At 51.7% G+C, this 23872-nt stretch overlaps 1 protein-coding gene and 1 long non-coding RNA gene across 3 annotated transcripts in view; one reads left to right on the top strand and one right to left on the bottom strand.

Moving 5' to 3' along the window:
• Positions 1-1240: 1240 nt before the first annotated feature.
• Positions 1241-23872, bottom strand: part of WWP2 (WW domain containing E3 ubiquitin protein ligase 2) — a 149854-nt gene continuing 127222 nt past the window's right edge. Inside the window, exons 10-24 of one of the 2 annotated variants that reach the window (XM_042919825.1) lie at positions 22479-22653; positions 15430-15484; positions 11848-11929; positions 11167-11295; positions 10714-10789; positions 10331-10402; positions 10020-10108; positions 8022-8181; positions 6638-6771; positions 6172-6312; positions 5457-5577; positions 5003-5107; positions 3982-4078; positions 3719-3791; positions 1241-3228 (exon numbers count right to left, since the gene is read on the bottom strand). In XM_042919825.1, the coding sequence (XP_042775759.1) occupies positions 3129-3228; positions 3719-3791; positions 3982-4078; positions 5003-5107; positions 5457-5577; positions 6172-6312; positions 6638-6771; positions 8022-8181; positions 10020-10108; positions 10331-10402; positions 10714-10789; positions 11167-11295; positions 11848-11929; positions 15430-15484; positions 22479-22653 (1609 nt within the window). In that variant the 3' untranslated portion in view covers positions 1241-3128. The remainder of the gene's footprint in view (positions 3229-3718; positions 3792-3981; positions 4079-5002; positions 5108-5456; positions 5578-6171; positions 6313-6637; positions 6772-8021; positions 8182-10019; positions 10109-10330; positions 10403-10713; positions 10790-11166; positions 11296-11847; positions 11930-15429; positions 15485-22478; positions 22654-23872) is intronic. The other variant, XM_042919826.1, reaches the window with a different exon arrangement.
• LOC122208601 lies at positions 9018-11971 on the top strand. The gene is made up of 3 exons (XR_006197296.1): positions 9018-9385; positions 10497-10588; positions 11395-11971. It is a non-coding gene; the product is annotated as an uncharacterized LOC122208601 (long non-coding RNA).

Raw genomic sequence — 23872 nt, 5'->3', positions numbered from 1 at the left:
CTCTGTCTCTCTCTGCCCCTCCCCTGCTCACTCGCTCTCTCTCAAAATAAACATTCTTTATAAATAAATAATTAAATACATATATAAAAATGTTAAATAAAAATAAAGGTACATCATCAACAATCCAACTTGCAGGACTGCCCCCTCCTTGAAGAACAGCGTGGGTGGCCAAGACCTGCCCAAGCGCACTCGCTGAAGCTTTGCCGCCATGAGCAAACCACTGGCCACAACTATAATGACCCTTAGGATGGAGATGGGTGTATTACAGGAGTCATACTGCAGAATATTAACAGTAAAGAATCATTTAGACCTACGTTGACGAACATGGAAAGGTTTCCCTAACACCCTGCCGGATGAGACAAGTGAGTTGCTCAACATATAGAAGATCCCATCTTTGGTATATTTAAAAATCACACGTATATTTGATTTTCATATGCACACTAGGTAACATGGAAGGGCCATGGCAAACTTAACAGTTCTTTCTGAGGTAAGACGAGGGGAAGAGTTTCCATCCGAACATGCCTTATTTGAATTTATTGTGAGATGTCTGCACAATGTGCAGAGTTTTTTTCAATAATTTTCTCAAAGCACAGCATTGCTCTGGTTAGGTAAAAAAAAGGCTCTGGGGTGGGGCAATGAATTCACCTATAAATTCCAGGGAGGAGCCACTCTGAACATCTCTCTGCCTCTCCTGAGAAGAGGCACAATCAGGGCAAGTTCTTGATCAACGTCATTTCCACGCCAAACGCATCGAGACACAGCAACATGATGATCTGTCCCAAGTGAATCCTTAAGGGTGGCAAGACTTCGTGTGACCATTCGCTCAAGATGACGACATCCCTCTATCATCATGGGACTCAGTAAATGTTTCTCGAATGAATGACTGCCCGGACGCTGTCCCCAAGAGCTGGTTTCCAAAACCCACCCAACCTGCAGCCACAGCTGTTCATGTTCTAGCCCCACAAGAGCTGCTCACAGAAACCCAGGCCTGGCAGGGAGAGGCTGACGGCGTCCAAAGGGTGCAGTGAAGTAACCGTGCCCAATGGCTATAACAGTGACCCCTGCACAGGGACTCAGCCACCCGTCAGAAGCCTGACAGTCTTGGTTAATAACACGCACATTCCTAAAACCAGCAAGGTTATGGCACTTCCACCCCTATGTGGGCCTGGAGGGTGTATGGGGCCCAGAGGCCTCTTGTCTGGAGGACAGCGATTCTGTAGACATCCACACCAACACCACCTACAGCTGCTGATTGTTTATTGCACGAGAAACTGGCAATACCAAGGCAAGGGGGTAGGCATTACAAAACAATCTGGTGACCAACCCAGGGCTACCGAAGGACATTCTACACAACACCTCGGTTATATACACGTATGTACACGCACGCACACACATGAACACACTCGGAACACCTGTGAGCCTCAGCCTTCCAAGCCCCCAACAGCAGCTTACACCCCCAACCCCCAGTAGAGCAGGACACTGCGGGGAAGCACAGCAAATGACTCAAGGAAAGAAAAAAAGTTGAGCTCCAGGGAGCTGAGCCACTCAGATCAGCACACACAACACAGTGGACACGGGCCGTCCCTCCGCAGGCCAGGGGGAAGGAAAAGGACCTGGGGGTGTGAGGCTGTCCCCAGGAGGCCCCGTGACTGATCAGTGGATCTGCCTGGGGTCCCAGGAAGGTCAAGCTAGTCTACAGCTGGTGCTCAGTGCTAGAGCCCCAGGGGCCTGCACCAGGGAGCTCACGACAACCACCAGCATCCCAGAGGAGCAGGTACGCCTTGCGGGTCTCCACACGTGGCGGAATGAGCACGTCAGAGGCTGGCGGGAGCTCCGGAAACCAAGTCAGACAGTGTGCAGCAGCTCGAAGCCCTTCCACTGGTCTCCAAGAGCATCGTTTTCCACGTGCGGATAAAGCCTCACTTCTAGGCAGAATGAACACACTCTAGGGTGGCTGGGACACACTGCATTCTCAATGGGAGACTAATGGACCAGCCTGTAGCCTCAGGGGCTGGCGGGGGACAACAGGGTCACCCACGCCCACGTGCTCCAGCACTTGGGGCTGCCTGGACAACTACATCTAGCAAAGGGAGTTCTCTGTCAAAGGTGGCAAGGTTGGGTGGCACTCAGGACACCGCCCCCTCCGCCTCTCTGTCAACGCTTGGGGACTAGGCCGCGCGGAAGCGGAGTCACCGGGTCAGGCCTGCCTGAGCTCACAGAACTGCTGAGCGGGTTCCTAAGACGAGCAGCCATTTGGGGAATCCCTGGACCAGTGGTGCCGGATCCCTCAAGGTCCCAGCAACACCTGGCGTCCCAGCTCCTTGACAGAAAGCGCCAGCAGCACACCAACATCGAAACACAGAGCAATCCTGCACACAAAACGCTTCAAGTGGATGTCAAAGGGAGAAGAAAGTCTGAGGGAGTCTGTGGTTTCCACCCCACTGACACCCAAGCAGCTGGTACCACCCTTTGTTTGCGGGAAAGAACAAACTGGCCGGCACTGAATGCAGAGACGGGCCTTGCTGCTCAGCCTCGGTGACGTGAGCCTGCAGGGAGAGGAGGCGGCAGGCCCAGCTCTCTCCGGGTATGGGAGGAGTTCCTCTCGCTCAGACCTCCATCTTACACAGATCACTGGGAAAGTTCTATTTAAAACAGAACCTCTTTTACTGGCAAAGACTCTGGGCCTTGTCGGCCCAGAATAGCTACCCCAAGCGAGCGGCCGGTCTCCTTCTCGCCTGACTGGTCCGTCGGACCCAGGGCTTCCGCCACAGCTCTTCAGCAGAAGGCACCCTCCCTGCACGCTCATGCACACCTACGGCTGGTCTTCGGGGAAAAGGAGGGAGAGCTTACAGAGAGGGTCAGGCCTCCAGACTCTGAAACCGGTGACGGGGCCAAGGTGACATGGGGGCTTTATTCCAGACTGCCACCAGTGGGTAGGGGGGAAGGGAGGGAGACAGGCAGGGCCTCCAGAGGTCAGACTCTGCCACCACCAGCCTGATGACAGTGTGGTCCCACGCACGGCCACCGCTTGGGGGGGCCTCCCGAGTGCTGCGTGGCCTCCGGCCTCTTGGGCAGGAAGAACTCGGGACTATGTGTGCGCTGGGGGGCGTGGGAGGGGGCGGCCTCGGTCACTCCTGTCCAAAGCCTTCAGTCTCCTCGATGGCATACAGCAGCTTCTCTTTCAGCTGTTCATAGCTCTTGTATGGGGGGAGATCCAGACGGTTGAAACTGTTGAAAGAGGGAACAGAAGAGTCAGCACAGAGGTCAGGGTTCCATGGCCCTGCTCCAGCCTGGCCGCAGGGGGTGGTCAAAAGAGTTCATGTGACTGTGGCTCAAACATGCCAAGTGGCCAGACGCCAGAAGAGAGTCCTTGAGGGCCCCGCTGTGTGAGGCCTTAATGCTTCTGGTCCCCAGACCATGGGAGGGTTAGGAGACAGGGCAGGGCCACTGGAGAAAGGGGGAACTGGGCAGCAGGGCACACGGGGAGGCAGCTCTCTGTCTACTGGAAGAGAAGTGTTTGAGTATTTAACAGCCGGTAAGGACATGAGGACTGCTGCCGTAACTCCCAAAAGATCAGAGGCCCCTCCTCTCGAACCCCAGAGCCACACGGAAGTTGCCAGAGTCAAGTCCCAAAGCAGCCCCACTCACTGGACTGCCCTCAGGAGCTCATCCGGTCTGTGAGGTTCTAGCCACCTCCCACTAACACCAAAATGCTCACCACGTGTGGCTTCTGGGCAGCCAGGTTTCCTTGCCAACCTTGTCGACGCAAAACTTCTGTGGTCCATTGCTACCTGTTATCCAAAGAACACCACATCAGGTACAACTGAACCATCCCCTCCCACGGCAGGACCCTGGCTGCACCCACAGTGGAGGGGGGCTCAGGCCCACTGACTTGCTTCCAAGGAGATTTTAAGCCCCGCCCACCTTTCGAGCTGCCCTCACACCAGCCCCAGGGCACCAGCAGGGCAAGGGGAGACGCACCAATGAGTTCGGCAAATCCTCCAACAGGCAGGCGGCAAGTCCCGGTGACGAACTGCAGCAGGCGGATCCTCTTCTCATTGTCCATCTCCTTCACCACCTGGAACTCCACCAGTCAGCGCAGAGCCAGACAAGCCACCTGACCCAGAACCTCGCCCTAACCTGTGACTCCAGGCAGCCAGGACCCCTCTTTGGGGCTGAGAACACAAAGCCCGGGGTTGGGGGCGGGGGCGGTTACAGCCACCAACCTCAGAAACCCCCAAGCCGCCGCCTCTGAGGGGCTGTGTCCGTAGGACAACCCCACCAGTCCGCGGGACAGGTCTCGGTCTCAGGGGCACCTCGAGCTGGATTTTCTTTTCCCATCCAAGTTGTACTTGTAAGAACATACCAAGGATGGGAGTGATTGCTTAAGGGGTATGGGGTTTCTCCTTGGGGGTGATGAAGAGTTCTGGAATTAGATGGTGGTAATGATCGCATCACACCGTGAAAGGCCAGTGAACTGTACACCTTAACATGGTGAATTTTATGAGATGGGAATTGCACTGTCATGACGACATGTTCATATACGTCCTTTTCTCCAGGGGTGCTACGCTTCGTGACGACAACGACAAGACTACACCCAGGAAAGAACCAATTCATCAGATCCAGGACTCCAAGCTCATTCGGTTTCTCTGGAGCCCCGCACACGCAGTCCCGTCCCACCCGGCTGGAGGGCAGCCGCGCCCTGTGGGAGCTTCCCTTCCTGCCCGCAGGCTGGCGCTCCTGCACCCCAGTGTTTTCAGCTGGCCCAAGGCTGACCACCACCATGTCCTGTCAAGTGCACCGGCCACAAGCCAGCTGCAACCGCGCTGGTCGGCCCCAGGTCGGGTTTCTCCTTGGGGAAGGCATCAAGGAGGAGGGAGGTGACCACACAACAAGGGTCCTCGAGCTTAAGATCTCATCAGGTCTCGTTCCTGTGGCTGACTGCTGAAACACCCCAGCCGAGACCCGCACCCGACTCCGGTGAGATGGGTCCCGGGCCTACCTGCCAGAACCACTGGATCTGCTTGCTGTTCTTGGTGTAGTGCCGGTAGATGGTGTTCTTCTGCCAGTCGCTCATGTCTATCTCCTGCATGCCACACAGCATCAGCTGCAGAGGGGACAGGTGTCAGCGGGCCGGCGCCAGCCCCCTCCCCACAGGTGCACAGTGCCTCATCCACCACTAGCAGGTGAAACCATCCTGAACGTTTTCATCTGTTTCTGCTGGCGGTGGTAATGATCTGGGCGATACAGCCCTGAACGTGGAACCCCTCAAAACGAGGGCCAGGGGAGGAATAGGTGTGAGAAACCAGATCACACCCATCCGGCCCGCGGTGGCCTCGAGCCAGAGGGAGTGTGAGGTTTTACTGGTGAGTCCCTCCGGGGGACGCAGTTGACCAACAGAGGGCAGGACGGCCCCAGAGGCAGAGGTGCAGGGTGGAGGCAACCTCAGTTCTCACCTCCAGCTCTTTCTCATCAAAGTAGCGCAGCCACTCCAGGGGGGCCACCTCATTGAAGCCGTCCAGGAAGGCTTTGGTCTGCTCTTCCACGCCCCGGGTGAAACGCCAGTCGGTTAGGAGCCTGAAACAGAAGATCAGCCATCAGTGGTGCCGAGACCCGCTCCTCAGGTGCAGCTCGGGGCCTGCCACGAGGCTGTTGTCACACGGCAGCAAGGGATCAGGTGACGGTAACCAGGAGACACTGGAGTCTGTGACATTCCACCCCCTCCTCTACCTCCCACCGTCGCTGGCTGAACTTCAGGCATGTGGAGGTGAAGACGCTAGACCGAGAGACCTGAAGAAGGCACACGGGTGAAGTCGCGCACAGACGCGCGTCAGAGAATGGACTTGGGTAGGCACCCGGGACACAGAAATCCTGCCAGTTAGGAGAAGGAAGAGGGAGATGTCCAAGTTTCATGCCTCTTCAAGGCCCTGCAGTCTCGAAGGCTACCATGTGGGGAAAAAGCGCCAACAGGAGCTCTAACATGACCTTGGGCTCCAGTTTCCTCAGCTCTGGTCAGCGTGTGATGGCCCTGGGTAGCCATCACAGGCCAATGCCAAATGGGAGGCTGTGATCCCCGGTGAAATACCCGGGCGCCTGGCTGGAGGGTGCCCCAGAGACGAGGGGGCTCTGCCCTTCCCCCCCGCCACCGGCTCCCCAGTGCTTGAGACTCACATGATGTACTCTTCCTTGTTCTCCTCTGTCACTCGGATGCTCTCACCACCTTCCTTTAGCTCATGGGTTGTCACCTTGCCCAGGATCTCCATGTCCTGGATGAAGTACAGCTCTAGACCACACTCTTCCAGGTTGTTCTCTCTGGGGGCACGAGACACCAAGAGGGAAGAGGTCTATCTCAGAAGGGTCTTCCCTTATCCTGCTCCGTCACTCACATTAGTGTTCGTGGGATGCAAGGACTCACAGGTAGCTGAAGTCCAGAACAGAGCCCGGGACCTCTCCCTGAGGCACAGAGTGAATTCCAGAGCTGCCCTCCAGGGAAACCTGGGAGCCGTGCATCTCCACAAGCATTTACACAGCCTATAAGAGTGCAAGGCCACTCTGGCGGAGAACATACAGGCCAACCGTGCTACTCCCCACCCAGAGACCCCTCTCCTCCCAACACGGTGCAAGGGAGAGGACTCACTTGATCCAGACGATAGAGTTGTAGAATTCAGGGTCAATAGATTCCAGGTCTTTCAGGGTTGGTCTCTTGTTGAGCATCCGCTTATAGAAAGGGAGGGTGAAGCCTGTGTCAATGAACTTCCCATGATACAGAGCCTGAGGAAGAAGAGACACGCCGAAGGGGTTCAGTCTTCAGAGGACCCTGCCCAAGTCAGGCTCTCAGATGCTCCTCACCAAAGCCCAACTACTGCTACCTGCCCTCTCTCCTCAAGAGCGCCTACGACCTTGGGACACCTGCAGACCACAGGGACAAGCAGAGCCAGCCTGCTTAGGAGCCCACTGCCTGCCCAGCACGCTCACCCGCCAGCTCCCTGTTCTAGCAGAGATCTGCCCGCACTCCCAGCACAGCCCCAGGCGGCGGCCCTGACTCACTGACGCTCAGAGCTGGGCCGCAGAGGCAGCCAAAAATAATGCAGACGCTGTCAATGGCAAGAGCTGGCGGGCCAGTGGTGAGTAATAGTCTAGGGTTTTACTGGTCTGTCCTGTCGGCTGCGGGGCCAGGCGGGTCTCTAGACCTGGGAAGAATGTGCCCACTTCCTGAGCCCAGCACCTTAGCCAAGAACTTCCAGACAAGGGGAAGGGACATATTTAGTCATGGGCTCTGGGGTTCCTGCAGGCAGAACATTCAGGAAGTCAGGAAGAAGCAAAGGAAAGTGAGCGATGAAACATCTCCAACTACCAAAAATGGCAGAAGGACTATATGACTCTCACAGGCTCCCCCTTCTCAATCCCGGTTCTCTGCCCTCACGAGACACTCGACAGGATACACATGACATGACTCCCTTCTCTACTCACACCGTGTTCCTATTTCTAGATAAATACGGGTACCATGACTCCCTTTTTCCTACTGTTCACCCACTCCCTGACGATGCCTCCTACATCCTGACCAACAGTCTACTAGGACTCTGTTCTAAGCTAGTGTTGATTCCAAATCCCCTTCCAGAAGTGAGCGTCTCAGTCAGATACTCCCAAACACTCCCACCCGAGGCTCGTGACAGACCGTGGTACGCACCTCCCCGACATCTCCCCTCCCCCCGCGAGACAGGCAGCAGGGGGGCAGCGTGTGTCATGCCAACACTCTCAGTGGGGTGCACACTGAATGTCAAGTGAGCGATCGCTTGACCAGTCCTACACAAATCAAACATGAAAACCCTCTCATAGCCCCTGGGGGCAACGCTGACAGAGCTCTGAACTACCTCCAGAATGCTAGCTTTTTGCATGTCTTGTTAGGAGCCGTGTGAGGAGGCGTGGGGCTCAGAGATGGGGCACCCACTGCAGGCGGCTGTTGGCATGCCTGGCTCCCCGGCAGCCGCCCTCTCTAGGGATCTCGCAGCAATGCATCTTACCATAGCGATGAATCTGCCAATAAAGCGGAAATAGGTGAGGTGGTCGGGGTTGATGGAGGAGGCAGGGTTGATCTGCAGACAGTAATTGTTCTTCCCGGCGTATTCAAATAAACAATACATGGGGTTGAGCACCTCATGAGACAGGAGGAAAAACCACTCCCTGTGAGAGAAGACAGAGAAAAACAAGGGTAATGGATCCCTTCCTGCAACCTGCACCAGAGATGTGACCCTCCTCTGTCGTCTTGTCTTGGCTAGTTTGGAGACACGCGTCCCTGGTTGCCGAGCCCCACTGGGATTAACACCTGGTATAATTTGTATTAGCAGCTGGTCAGTGAGCAAGGGTGAACCAGGACAACAATTGCACTTGTGGACCGTGCTCAGGAAAGCCTGCGTGCATGTCTCTGGGCTCCGAGGTGATGCATTCCAGGACTTTACATCCGATATCCAGTATGTCTGATGGCAAAGGAGCTCTCTGTACCCTGAGGCCACCATGCACAGCTGTGCAGGCTGTGCACTGTACAAAGGCACTATGTTAAAATAGCATGGGTTTGCACATTTATTACGATAATTTTTCTGCATGTAGCAGTCAAGCTAGTATTTTTCCCAATAAAACAAAGATATCATGACCATTTTCTAACATGGAAGTGTCTTGAGAAAGGGCATCTTTTTCTAAATCTTGCACAGGTGCTGTAAGAAATAGCTAGCCTGTTTTTACCCTGAGTTGGCAGCGTAATATGAATACACAGTAATATGTTCCTAAGCCCTGATGCATGAAAACTCTGTAATCCATGCTGCCTCTAGATTATAAACCTCATTCCCAGCAGCTGTACAACAGGTATCTCACTTCCCTTGCTCTTTCCCCTCCCCTCACCCCAGACCCCACCACCATACCCTTTCCCACACTTCCACGCATTTTTCTGAACCAACACCCATGACTTGGCATCTCTTTGTGGCCTAGATACAAGCCGCAAGCCAGAATTCAGGGTCCTTTCAGGCTTGAGCTCAACCAGCAGGGGGACATCCCAAGGGGGCCAGTCCCCAGCTGCTTGTGGCCGGGCAGACGAGGAGTTCCTTCGATGCAGAGGGTGCCTCGGTATCCCGTCCGTGGTTCTACCCTGTGGTAGAACAGCATGACGTAACCTACCATAGGGTAAAACCACTGGCAGGACACAGAGAGACAGACACACACGGGGTGGGAGCCACACCACCAAGCAGAGCCTGGAGAGAAGGTCACCATGGTCACCACAGAACAAAGAGCAATTGATCCACAGGGGCCAACACAGAGGGCAGCACCACCGGCAAACAGAGGACCAGAAGCAAGTGAACCCAACACCAAGAGAGAAGACGTCCCCACACCATGAGAGGTCAGCGAGCTGAGCGGTCACCGTAGGCCAGGATGCTCCTTCTCCCTGCCAGGGGACCTTCAGCCCCATTATCCAAGGCAACGTTTTGTCAGAGAGTCTGTTAACTTTTGCAGGCAGACTGGGTGAGGGCAGGCCAATGCTTTAGGCTCTTCTTACGGGCACATCAGCCATTTTAATTTTTGACCCTCTGCACATGATGTGTAGCTGAGCCCTGATCAAGGCCCTCCGGGTTGGGACAGAGCTTATATATGTCAGGCACACAGGGACACACCAGATTTGACCTGCCCCAGCTGCCCGAGAAGCCCGGGGCCGATTTTAATTGAAACCACAGGACATCACTATTTAGCCACTGCCGAATGGTTCAAGTACAAAAATCATGAGCCACTGTCCTCAGCTCTTCCCTTGGGAGCTCCCAGCCTCCCCACAGGCCAATAACTAAAGGGTCAATTCCCAGCCCCGAAGGGGACCCTGGGACCCTGCTCCTGTGCCCATGTGGACCAGCCACACCCATGCCTACTCCTGAAGGTGCAGGAGTTTGGGGAGCCAATGTGAGCAAGGGGGAGGCAGTGTTCTGGCTGGAGGCATTTCTGGGGCAACGGGGTGCCGCACAGCCTTCCAGAGGTGATGAGCTTACCTGGCAATGCCTCCGTAGTCCAGGCCCTCCTCGCCGCGCATGATGATGTAGAGCCGGCGGCGCAGGTCATACGGCTTCATGTTCATGATCTGGGGAGACAGAGCATCGTGGCCAGAGTGCCACGCCTGCCTCCGTGGCAGGCTGGGGCAGGGCAGGGAATTCTAAGGCCTGCTGTTCAGCAGAGACTTGTCACCAAGGCCCACACCTTGGAAACGCTACCACATGGATTCAACGGGCCATGTGACAGGAGATGGGGTGGTGAGAGGGGGCCTCCTGTTCGTTGGTCTCAGGCACCATGATTATTCTCTAACCTGCTGGAAAGAATCCTCAAAAAGCGTCTGCCTGGAAACGCTGATCTTCACATGGCTGGGGAGGGCATTCGACTGAAAAGAAAGAAAGAAACAAAGAAAGAAAACAAACCCCGAGTCAGGACCTCAGTCATAACTATCCAGTCAAGTCTCTCATCTGTACAAACAGGCTTCCCCGTCTCCCTGGACCAGTGGCGGAGAGCCTGGTACCGTAGGAATGGGAGCCGGTTTCCTGGAAATGATGTCAGACAGTCGCTTGGGGTAAGACAAGTGACTGGCGACCCTCCCTAAGACGCACGCGTTTCACTACCTCTGCTAGGCTGGGAAATCATGCTAAGTGAACTCAATCACCCAACCTCTGCGGGAGGTCCAGTCCCAGAACTCACGTGGCAGAGGAACCGGAACTGGTGATACTTCCACCGAAAACTTCGGTCGTAGGCACCAGGGGAACCCTGCTTCGTCCTGGGAAGAGCAAAGATGTTCTAGAACCCATGTGATTTCTCAAAAATTAGCAATGTATTTTGTTAGCCTTGAGGAAAGCTGATGCTATGTTAGAGACAAGAAAGGAAAGGAAGTGACCGTCATTAGGTCTCCTGTAGACACATTTGAGGAGTAAAAAGAAAAACCAGAAATAAGGCCAGACTTCTTGCTTTTACAGAAAGACCACTAGTGTTATTCGGAATAAACAGGATAGCCCCTTCCTCCCCCCCCACTCCCCCAACCCCGACCCCATTAATGTGACATTAAAACCGGCCACCAGAGGGCAGTAAGAGGATCGAGACGAGGATGAACCCTGACGGTGTGAACAGATACCAACACTGCCTGTGGAAAGTCCTTACCCAGACTCAAACCCTGGGCGAGGATCCTTAAAGGTGGTGGTGCGTGTATTGTGGTCCACAAAATAGCGTACCCCTTCACTGGTGTACTTCATCTCCCACCCTGGGGGCAGAGCTGGTTCCTGGATCATCCTGGAAGCACGGGAAGAGAGGAGGTAAGGGGGGGTGTCTCCTTCTGGGCCTAGGAGGATGGGGTTCCCGGAGTGCTGCTTTCTCTCCGCTTTCACCCAGGCCCTGCACAGCCCTTGAGGACGCGTCTGGAGGAAACACACCTGGTACCACCCAAGTCGTGAGGACGGTTCTGTAGCAAAGAGAGGTCACGTACTGTCCCAAGGCCAAAGAACCAGCTCTGGGTGGATGGCCATGGCCTGAGTAGCCACCAGCGATCCTGAGACACCACAGGCCCCATCCCAGACTAGCTTCTAGAGGGGTTCCCTCGAGCCATTCGAGATCATGCTATCGGCAATGTGCACAACTGGCCCAGACACCACTCTCTATCCATCGAGAAAGTCAATTCAAGGAGCCACTTTCAAGTCTCATTAGGTCGACACCACATGGTAAGGGTCTTGGGGCATTCGTGTTTGGCTAAAGATATCCCTGAACACTGGCCATGGAGGACCATGCATTCCGAGGCACTTGGCCAACGCTGGAGCTACACCTGGCCGACCTGGCCCGTGTCCTTACCCCTGGGTCCGAGGGTCCTCCCACTGCGTGGTGCGTGTGTTATGGTTCACGTAATACACCCGTCCGTTGTCCTGTCTCTTCTCTGCCATGGGAGAATAAAGAAAAGACGACAATCAGCTTGCAAGACCTTGAGTTCCACTCCCCTCTGGCTCCCACGTCCTGAGTGCCAGCGGTCTCAATTTCTGCCCCTGTTCCAGACCTGTTAGAGAAGTTTAACCGATGAAAGCCTGGCTCATTCACATCTGTCACTGGTAAAAAGGACAAAGAGAATCTTTCCCTACTGGGGAGTGGGGGAGGGTCAAACACATTTCCAACTCAAGATCCAGCACTGTCTTTGGTTGGTCGATTTGTTGGAGGAAAGGGGGCGGTGTGGCAACACGGAGGGGGAGCAGCCCCGGCTGAAACGAGAGGCATAATTGCATCCAGCTGTGCGCAAAGTGGAGGCACGGCCAGCCTCCCTTCAACCCGGGTCCCGTCCCCAGTCCCTCACGGGCCGGTCTCTGGTCCTGCAACTGCTCCATCCAGGCAGGGTCATTGTGGGGTGGCTGCATTTTCCTTTGTACCTTCTTGATCAGTACTCGGTACCACAGGGCCTACTCCCATCTGCCTTCTCTCCTTCCCCCTGCGTGAAGGCAAAGCTTTGTTCTAAAACTCTCATAGCCCAGCAAAATGTCGTGTTGCACATGTGCAATAAATGCCTGGGGCTGCGGGCACTTACAATGCCCACCTTGTTCTTACACCTTAGTGTGTGCTTCGAGCCAGGCCAGTGTTTGGGGGCGCTCAGACACATGGTCTCTGGCCTCTGGACAATCTTTCCTATCTCGCCCTCTCCTGGGGCACTGATGACGGCTCGGGTGCTCATGGGAGGGATCCAGGCAGACCCACACTAGCTACTGATTCCAGGCTGTGAGAGGCAGTGAAAGAGGCACTCCGTCAACTCCAAGTGGATGACAAGGGAGACGAGGGGTAAGGCTTCGAACCCAAGAGAGGTCACCTTTCCCATGAAGTTCGTGAGCCTTCAATTCTGCTTCTGTCCCCCAAATAACTGATGCTAATGACCCTCCCTCTTTTACAATGACAGGGTGAAATTAAAAAAATAAAAAGAACCAGTTCCAGAAGGTACAGGCAAACCAAAAGCTAAGAAAGGCCTAGAACTGAGGAACTCACACCTCTCCCCTCAAGCATCAGGCTGCAGTGTTCCCAGTATCAACCTAGGTGCCTTGGTCTCTCTGTCTTACATGGTATCCATTACCTGACAGAAATTTTAAAAACACAGACAAAAGGAAAGAAAGCAAAGATGTCCAAGATTATTACAGAACTCACCATCACCTCAGAAAACCTTATGGGACTGTCCCACAGAAGGCAGGCTTCCTGAGAAGGTTCTAAAAAAAAGGAGAGGCCCCTTCCATTCCAGAAGCTTCTGCTTTAAACTAGATCCTTTGTGTCTGCTCTGCCACGGGCCAAAGCCCATGCTGATCCTCAGGGTGGGGGATCTGTCCGGCCGGTCTGGGGCCTATGCCCTCATTGCTGCCAGGGGGCCTCCTGGAACTGCCTCACCGCATACAATTTCATAGTTCAGGGGCTGGGAAAGCCCTAACCCTAGCATCTAGTTTGCTTCCTTCAGGAAGAAGGAGACCTGGAAGCATGTAGTCACATGGCCAGGGTCAGGGTGGCTGAAGACATGTGGATCTAAACCTGAGGCATCCTAACCCATGGGCCAGGGTGCAGGGAGAACGGTGGGGTCTCTCCTAGAGGAGCAGAAAGGGACCTAGGACTGACAGCAGGAGAGCACAGCTTTGACAGCAGGCTCCCACTAAACACAATTCTCACTTGGTTCTGCTGGTCTTTCTGTTCACTCTCAACTCTTCTTGGGGAGGTGGCCCTGTCACAGCCCTGGAAAAGCCACACAAAGCCCAAAGGATGTGATTAGGAAGGTTCTCTGGCCCTCGGCCAGATGTTCTTTTTTCTCAGTTTCATACCAATATAATCTTGTGTGTTTTCCTGATCGCATGTAAACACCACTGACTCTGACCATGGCTCCTAATCCCATCTCAGATATTTCACACTTGGCTTCTGGGAGCTATTTTTGAGTCGCTGCAGATGCTCTTACTTGGTGACCATCATGTAGCAGAACCAAATCATGTAGCAGATTTACTTGGTGACCATGTAGCAGAAAGAAATCATTGGACTCTGCAGACCCAGGAACAACTCCGGGCCCCTGGCTCTGGGTCAGAGTGTCTACTGGCTGCCAAACATCATACATTCTTGTTTAATCTGATGCATTTTCCCTGCCTAGCCAGGGACCCTGTGTTTGACTCCTCACATTTGACTTGCTGCTGATCTCTGAGATACTTGTGACCTTTCATCAGTTCAAAGAGCCAGATGGGTCATCGGTGATTTTCAAGAACTGTCTGGAGGCCTCACTAACCAACACATCCCCCTAGAAGGTTTACAAGGTCCTTCCAGTGCTCTGGAATACAGTGGTAATTCCCTAAGTGACACACTATGGGTCCCAGGGAGGTGATGGAATCTGGTAAATTACTAGCAGGGAGTAACATGTCTACACTAAGAGGATCCAGCTCAAAAGCTGTACTTTCCCAGGTCATGTTCATCCTATCATTGTCACCTTCTCTGTCTTTACTGGGGAGCATGCCCCTGCCCAATTTAATAACCATCTGTGACCACCATCAAACTAGCATTTACTGTCTGCTACTGGCCTCACCAATACACTAAAGCCGGCACACGCTGATTCTTGCAAAAACTGCCCTCTTCGGAACGCAGGGACTCTTGCTGTATTGAACAAAACCTTGACCCGGTTCAGAGCTGCAGAATGCATGGAATCTCACCATCTCTCATGACCCCTTTTTGCATGGCTACTCCTTCCCAGAATAGCCATAAAGCCCATAATCTCTCCCAAGTCAAGGACGTCCATCCCTCTAACTCATTATTGGCAAATCACGCCCAGGACTTAAAATTCTCCAATGACAAGGAGAATCCAGCATGGCGTTATTAATCAGCAATGACGCGCCTCCACAGAGTTGCCGCCCAGTGCTCAACTCTCTCATCTGCTTCCCTCTGGTCTCTTTCACAACTGGGTCACAAATAAAAAGGTGGCTTTCTTTAGTCAAAATTAGGCTGAAGTCCTCCAACATCCTGGCTGCAAAAAAAGGTTTGGTAAGGTGGCTCCTTCCAATGGCACAGCCACAGACCTGAAACCAGTGCACCTGCGGGTAAGTCAGCGTCAAAATGTCTTAGTCAATGACAGGATGGATGGCTGGGTAGACCATTCAAAGTCAGGACCAAAACCCAACAGTCTCATGGCTGCTAAGGGACTCTGTCCGTAGGGTCATAACCCTTCAGTCATGGCAGGTGAATGCTACAGGGGTGCAGGGGAACTCAGTTACTTTCCCAATCTTCCAGCTCCATCGCCTGTAACCTCCCACTAGGGCATCCCCACAGCATGTGCTGGAGAAAAGTGAAATGGAGAATTGAGGGATGGGAGTGAGAAAGACTCGCACGGGAAGAAGACAGAGCATCAGCCTACAGACAGCTGAGGACATGGAAGTAGAACTCGGTACTTACCCCAGCCAGGAGGGAGGGGGCCCAGTGGGTCATGGTCAGTCGAAGCACTTGAAGACTAAACACAAGAAACACAGCAGAACACAGAGATTAAAAAAAAGCCGCCGGTTAAAAATAAATCGATCGATAAAAATAAAAATGCCAAGGACTCATTTCCACATTTGAGCACTTTGTACAGGATACCGTGAGGCCTTAAGTGACATCTGCATCTCTCAAAAGTTTTCTTCAAAAGAGAGAAACCCAAAAAGAACCCCGCACACAGAGGGCCCCGACGGGCTTTGGAGAGGGGGGAGCGAGGGGGAGGACGATGGGTGCAGAAGAAGGTGGGCCAGGGCTGTGGAGGCAGAGAGCCGGCCCCAGGCGTGGCGGGAGGGCCCGGAGCGGACCGCCGGGCAGGCCCGGCCAGTGCCTTCCTGCGGCAGGAGCTCCTGCTCGTGGCGGCCAGGGCGACTGAAATCACCACCACCTCCAACTTTCTCCAAGAACCACACACGGGAGGGGAAAAAATATCGCAGGCCTTTCCAATGAAATCATTCCCACAAGCCCTGCCCACGCCCAGAGCTTCCTGGCTGGGGGCTGGGCCCTCCTCCCTCCAACTCCCTCCTGGGTGCGCCTGAGAGGGAGAGGGAGCAGCCGTGGTGTGCAAAACCAGCCCAGACTGAGGGCACATTCATGCCCCAGGCCCCTCACCTCCCCCAGGAATGTTTTGCTTCCCTTCACAAAGCACCTTTATTCTCCTCCGGCCTGAACCTGAAGTTGCTCAGTGTTCTGTGTGTGCCTGTCTGGGGAGGTGGGGCTGGGGGCGAGGTGGCAAGCGAGCAGGAGAGACAGGAGAAAGAAAGGGGAGCGGACTCCAGGCCTTGAGGGTCACTGTTTACATTCAAACCCCCCACCCCCCAGCCTAATTCTGCCGTGAGATCCCTGGGGCAGGGCTGCGGTGGACCCAGAGTTCTCATATCCTGCAGAGAAGGGGGGGCGCTGTCAAAAACTCTTCATAGTTAAATAAAACAAGTATTGTTCCGTCGTTCCGCACGCGCTTGCTTGCTTGCTTTTCTTTTTCCTTTTCTTTTCTTTTTTGCTGAAGCATTTTTATTTCACTTACTAAAACTTAATCGTCGCACGAGGGGATCAAGTTCTCAATGCAGACTTTGGGCTGCCGGCTGGCTCTGTCTGGGGGCGACGGAGCCACACACGGGCAGGAGGATGAATGGAGCTCAGTCTCAGCTTGAGAAAACATTGGTGGAGCTCAACTGCCAAAGAACCCCCGCACCCTTCACAGCCGGCCCTCCACCCCCGGCTGAAAGGACAGAGAAACTTTCTTTCCAAGGTGGCAGTTCAGGCAACTCTTCCGAAGCAAGTTCCAAAAAAGATGTTTAAGTCTTGAAACCATAGGTTCCCTGGTGGGACAGAGCCGCCTTTCAGCAAAGGGCCTCCTACCCGGCACAGTGAGATTGCACGGAGGTGTGGGAAGCTGGGCTGTGCTCGATTTCGGGCCCGTTACCGTCATCCTGGAGGACGTGCTCACGTTTCCACCACAATTCAGACTTAGCTGATGGTTCCTGAAAAAGATCTCCCAAATGTGACATCTCCCGAGGTCATTTTGGTGGGAGCAGGGTGGGGGTGGGGTGCAACATCTCATGAAACCCAAGTTCCTCCAGCTTTGTTTTCCAGTTAACACAGAAGAGCAGTGGCTATAAAAGCATTTGGTCACAGAAGGAAAGGAACGAACTTGTGAAATACGCATGCATTTCAGATAATGAAGCCAAAGAGAACTCGGTGGGGAATGAGCTGTAGCAAAAGGGAAGAAACGCAGGAAAGGTCATTTTAAGAAAGTAAAGAAGCATTCAGAGCAAAACTGTCTGCTGCTTCAAGTCTTTTTTTGGAATGAGTGGATAATCCACATAGCATTCACGCGCCAATGGGAAATTAGCTCCCAACTGGTACCCGGTGGGCGTCAGGGGGCTGACAGTCATCTTTTGCACAACCCTGCAGCTCAACAGACCAAACAACTTTTACTGACAGCCTCCATGACCCGCACTGAACTAGAGACCAAAAATATTTATCAGCTAGCAAATATTTCCCTTCCCAACACCATGGCACCTCCGGTGCAGGCACATGACTTAAAGACCAGCCAATCCGATGCTCCCACTCAGGACTTCCGGGAACGGCAGGAAAGCATGAGGCCTGTTGGAAATTACGACTGTGATAGAGTCCACAATCCACTGGAGCAACGAGTGTTTAATGGCAGCACAAGAGGACAATGTCCTACACGAACTATTCCTTTGCCTCGCCTGCCCCTGGATTCTGCCAGAGCTTGGTTCTTCGTCATTCTGCTAATTCTATCAACTACCCCATTCCCATTTGAGAAATTCCTTTTCTGTTTAAGTTGAACCAAGTGGATTTCTATTATTCACCAAAATCAACTGTGACTAGTATACAGAGCACAGGGAGGAGAATTTTAAAAAGAATCATCAACCCTTTTCTTAATCCTTGCCTTTTTTAAAACTTCATACAATGTTGGCTCTCTTTAGTTATGGCATTTTGTTTCGTTTCTTTGCCATCGTCCTATTCTCATCTTATCAGATCCACACTCCCCAAAACCTATGAAAAGGGGACAGAAGAGGAAGCAATAGGGAAGGGAGAGAGGCCAGAGGTTGATAAACGTGAACAACATAGGAGATGGAGTCCATGAAAGCCGACACTTGCAACAATGCTACCTCTTGCAGTTAAAGAAAAGCACTTAACTATTTTGGACATTTCTCCCTCAATGTACATAGTACAACTTGAAAAATAAGAAAAGGAAGTGGACAGAAAGAAGCCAAAGAGAAACAAAAAATACGAGCCACACATCATGGCTTGAAAACCAAAACCCCAAAACCCCACATCTCCAGTAAGCCAACCGACTGCCCCTTCTCTTCTCCGCCAATTCGCCCAAAAGGAGAGATCCCAAGTGTCACTTGGAGCACAGGCAGAAAACCACAGAGAAAGGGGCCTGGAGGGATTAGAGTCAGAAGAAAGATCCTTGGATCTGCAGGTGACTTTAAGCGACAAGACAATTTCCTTTACTAGTAGGAACAGAAAGTAACACTGTTGAATCACTTGCCTGGTAACTGTCCCTGGGTTGGGACATCTGAGGTGCAGGCCGCGAGCCAGACAGCTCACGTTGAGTTCAAGTCCCTCGGGGACTAAGCACTAAGTTCCAGTAATATTTTAAGATACAAACTCAGAAATAAAGAATGTCTAGCAAATAGAGCCGAGGGCAATAAAGGCTCTGGGAAGGGCATTAAAGGTTACGTATGGAAGGCCGGCTCCTTTTTTTAAGTATCCACCCACTGGGTGCAGAACAAAACCCAGGTGTTTGAGAGTTCAATCCAAGGGGCTCTCTGCAGAGTAAGAAAGGAGTTGTCTGTTTCTGGATAATGCGATTTGGCATCCACACATCAGGAGCCACAGAATGATCTGTTTCAGTCCTGTAGACACTGGCTACATGCTTCAGTCATTAAGGGAGGACCAAAGTGGGGGTAAAGGGAATGCCACGAAAATAGTAGCAGGTTGTGAGATGGGTCCTGTCACACTGCACAATGCATGCGACTAGGTGGGCATCCCTGCTGGAACGCAGCAGGGTCACAGAAGAAAGGGCAAAGAGAAATTGTAAGGGCAATACACAAGTATGTGCATGATGGTCACAACAAACAAAGGCACACTGGGGCATCAGGAAAGGGGAGCGTATCAGAAATAAGGGGAATGAGAAGAGAAACTGAAAAATGTGTGTGATGGGGCAGAAAGCAGGAAGGAGCTGTGGGAGACCGCGACGTGGGGCTCCTTCGTCTTCTATCTTGAACTGCATTTTGTGTTCTCTCTCGAGCAAGTAAAGAAGAACGAGGTCTTGGTTTCAGCCCAGCAGGAGGAGGAGGAGGAGGAGGAGGAGGAGGAGGAGGAAGAGAGCCCATTGGTACAGTATCAGCTCTTAAGTCTTCCGAGTCAAACCCTGGGCCAAGGCCAAACCCCAAAATAACTGTATGAAAGCAACTCTTCTTACTTGTAACCAGGACATGGCTCCAGAGCAAGCGAGAGGCAAAGCAAATCCAGGGAAGAGGGAAATCAACAGAGAGACATTGAAAGCTGACCCATAAAAGATTCTTAACACGTTTTTCAATATGAATCTTGTTTCACAGAGAAAAGGGAACCATCACCTCTATCTAGAACCCTCCTAAGACCCCAGCAAAGTGGGGAAAATCATTTTTAGAGTACTCAAAAAAGTAGTAGGGGACTCTCCAAGGCAAAGTTCTACCTCTGCATGCCTGGAATGGCATTGCTAAAATGAGAGAGGGTGGGCAAGAGAAATGAAGGTTCCAAAAGATCAAGTGGAAGTGACCTCTAGAACCTTCCCTCTCACCCACCAAACATTTCAGTCAACAGACAGAACATATTTGGTGCATTATACAGAAAAAAAGATTCCTTCAAGAGATTTTTTTTTTCAATACTTAGAGAAGCCAAATAAGCAGGGAGACAAAACCAGTGTGAGACTCCTAAAACGTGTCCTTGTCTCTAACACAAAGGATAGAAACACCCAGACCTTCCTAGTTTTGTAGCCACGACCACCCAAGAAAAATGGCAGAGAAAGTCTTTGGGGCCTAGCTCTGGAGGAACAATTTCTGAAATGCAGAGAATGATCACATCCCATCCAATTTCGAAACATGCCAGAACCGGACACCAGGCATGTGTGAAAGGGGCTGCGGAGTACAAGGCCTGGCATGAGAACCTACACAAGGGCTGCACCGGGTAGGCCACGGGGCACCGAGGCACGAATCACAGACAGGCATGACAGTTGACCTTGGGAGACAAGTCGATGTGATAAACACTGTGCTTTCTGTCCATCCGTACTAAAGAGATGAAGGTTTCTACGGTTCTCTCACTCTACAAGGAGCACCGGCCCTGACAGACAGAAGAGGAGATCGGCTGGCCCAGGGAGATGGTAGCTCCTGCTTCGGATGAGCAGAGGAAAAAACTGCAAACAAAGGCAAAGTTGATAATGAACAGTACTTAGCTAAACGGAATTAAAGCTATCGTAAGCATCGAACTAGGAAAGTATCTAATTTAGAAATGGGTTGTGGGGTTAGAGTTCATTTCAAACAGAAACAATGCTGACTAAACTCGGTGATTAAATGCTGTGGACCAGCTCAAAAGGTTTCCAGCCTCTAATCCACCACCTTCTGTAGAGACTCTACTACAGATCCCAAGCTTCATGATCAAGGCCCCCTGAGAATATGCAGAGTTCCAACTTGGTAATGCTACCTGTCCTGCCAAAGACAGCTGTGTGGCTGGGGGGAACAAGGTCACTGGTAGAGGCTCTAATGGGATGGAAGGAGGGGTTGGGAGGGTTCCTGAAGGGACACAGTACAGGAGGCCATTAGACAGTTAATTTGGGATCATAGCACTCTGAATTCTGGAGTAGGAAATTTGGATGCTGTTCTGTAGGTAATGACCACAGAAGGCTTTGAGCCAGTGATTAAAATGACAGTGATATCACTCTTATGTGGAGCCTGAGAAGCTTAACAGAAACCCATGGAGGAGGGGAAGGAAAAAAAAAAAAAAAAAAAAAGAGGTTAGAGCGGGAGAGAGCCAAAGCATAAGAGACTGTTAAAAACTGAGAACAAACTGAGGGTTGATGGGGGGTGGGAGGGAGGGGAGGGTGGGTGATGGGTATTGAGGAGGGCACCTTTTGGGATGAGCACTGGGTGTTGTATGGAAACCAATTTGACAATAAATTTCATATATTGAAAAAAAATTAAAATAAAAAAAAAAATGACAGTGATGGGGCGTCTGGGTGACTCAGTTGGTTGAGGGTCCGACTCTTGGTCTCAGATCAGGTCTTGATCTCAGGGTCATGAATTCAAGCTGGGCTCCAAGCTGGGCATGGAGACTACTTAAAAAAAAAAAAAAAAAGAAGAAGAAAGAAGAAAGAAGAAAAAAAAAAAACAGTGATAAATGTTGAGCAAAAGTGATCAAATGACAGTGATATGTGAAGACTGCTCTGCTGGGAATAGGCAGTACAGATAGGAAGAGAGAACAATGCCAACAAAGAGAACAAGTGAAAGGCTGCCCCAACCGTTCAGTTGGGAGGGATGAAGGAAAACCAGGGATCAGTTAGAAGGAAGTTGAACTAGAGGTCAATAAACTTTTTCTGTAAAGGGCTAGACAGCAAATATTTCAGGTTTTATAAGCTATATGGTCTCCGTTGAAACTACTCAACTCTGTTGTTACAGTGTAAGTAAGTAGCCAGAGTCAATACCTAAACTACTTGGAGTGCTTCTGTACCAATAAAACTTTATTTACAAAACCAGGTGTGGGCCACTTTGGCCCATGGGCCATAGTTTGCGAAGCCCTGATCCACAACAACTTTAGAGGTCCTTCCATCCTTAAGAATGTGTCAAATAAAAAAGATTTAAAGAAAAACAATAGCAGAAAGGAAAAGATTTAGATGGCTTTTTTTTTAATGTGTATTTATTTTTGAGAGAGAGAGCGCAAGCAAGCAGGGGAGGGGCACAGAGAAAAGGGAGACAGGACCCAAGCAGGCTGTGCACTGTCAGTGCAGAGCCAGATGTGGGGCTCAAGCCCACGAACTGTGAGATCATGACCTGAGCTGAAGTTGGATGCTTAACGGACTGAGTAGGTGGCTGTTTTGTTCTCAAAAGTTGAGGTACGGAAGAAGTCACGGCTGACCTTCAGGTTTCAAATTAGAATAAATGGACTTGGATGGAGGGGCCAGAAGAGAAATCCAGTCTTGGCAGAAAGATAGTATATATCTCAGATATAATGAGTCAGTTTCAGGTATATTGAGTCCTGAAACACAGAAGCTGGACACTGAGTTACTAAATTAGAAATGACGGAATTTGAGGAATTTCACCGTGATGAGTAAAATCTCCAGAGCACTGATGTTTCCAGCTACCGTCTTCCCGCTCACCAAACAGGTCAACAAATAGTGTGCGAGGCAGCACATTCTCCAGGGCCAGCAGGCTCCCCTCCCTCGTGGCAAGCCCCTGCCCTCTCACCTGGTAGAGGAATCTTTGGCTGAAGTGCTGCATGGCGCCCTGAAGCTGATTCCGCTGTGACTGCCACTGCTCGTAGTTCCGCACGTACTCGGCTGTGGGGCGCTGCCAGGTGGTGGTCCGCGTGTTGTGATCCACATAGTAAAACCTGCCTCGGGGGTCTGTGCGTTTTTCCCAGCTGGAAACATTAAGGTCAGAATGAATATAGTGACCACCCACCCTTACCCTCAAATTCTAGAGAAATCTCTGGATGGCTGGCGAGGAGGGGCTGAGGAAGGGTTAAGCAAGGTGTCTGGTGCAGAAGCTGGGCTGCTCCAGGGAAGCACAGCCAGGCAAGTCCCAATGACGGAGGCTACTGGGGCTTTCGTGATTATAGCAGTCATTGCTCTACAGCAGCCAATGCTTCCTCACCGTTAGCTCCTGATTTCCATTTAGGAGATCCAGGTTGTTCTGGGGAAGGAGGAGACTCTACTACCAAGTCCAGAGTTGAACAGCCGACTGGATTAGGGGCAGGCATGCGACCTACGCTGAGCCTAATCAGGGCCAATCTCATGACTTTTTCCAGGAATTCTGGGAAAAATATCTCTCTTCCTTGCCAGATAATGACTGAGAAAGTATGTCATTCCATCTAGGTTCTTAGGAACCACCTAGCCAGTCCTAGGAACCACTGGCTGCCATCTAGGACCCAAACACATTATGAATTTGACCCAATAGATGACAGAGTAGAAAAACAAAACAAAACGAAAAGCCAGCCCCTTGGTGAAATTGTCGAGTCACTAGATGAGGCTTTACTTGAAACCAGGATCTACATCTAGAATATTCAGTTAAATGAGCCAGTTTACTTTCTTTATTATTTAAGTCAATTTGGAACCCAATTTTTGCTACCTGCAACAGAAATCATCCTGATATAAACTGCCAGTGAAAACATGTTGCGTGGTCATGAGAAGGAGAGTTCGTACAAACAACAGCAGGATTCTCTACGTTATTTTTAGGGAGAAAGCAACCTTTCCAAAGGGGTCCTAAATTACCCACAGGCAAGGCAAGGCTAAAACAGATGGCAAAAATCTTTATCTGTGCTTGGCAGCTATAACTCGATTTGTACACATGGAAGGAAGAAGTGATCAAGGGAAAGTAAGAGAGGGAGCTTTGTGGAATGATGGAAATGCTTTATATTTCGAGGGAGTATAGGTTACATAAACGTATGCATTTGCCATAAGAGACTCTTAAAAACTGAGAACAAACTGAGGGTTGATGGGGGGTGGAAGGGAGGGGAGGGTGGGTGACGGGTATTGAGGAGGGCACCTTTTGGGATGAGCACTGGGTGTTGTATGGAAACCAATTTGACAATAAATTTCATATATTGAAAAAAAAATGTATGCATTTGTCAAAACTCATCT

Source organism: Panthera leo, chromosome E2 (assembly GCF_018350215.1).
Source record: "Panthera leo isolate Ple1 chromosome E2, P.leo_Ple1_pat1.1, whole genome shotgun sequence".
NCBI lineage: Eukaryota > Metazoa > Chordata > Mammalia > Carnivora > Felidae > Panthera > Panthera leo.
This window is presented reverse-complemented; position numbering and strand designations above follow the sequence as displayed.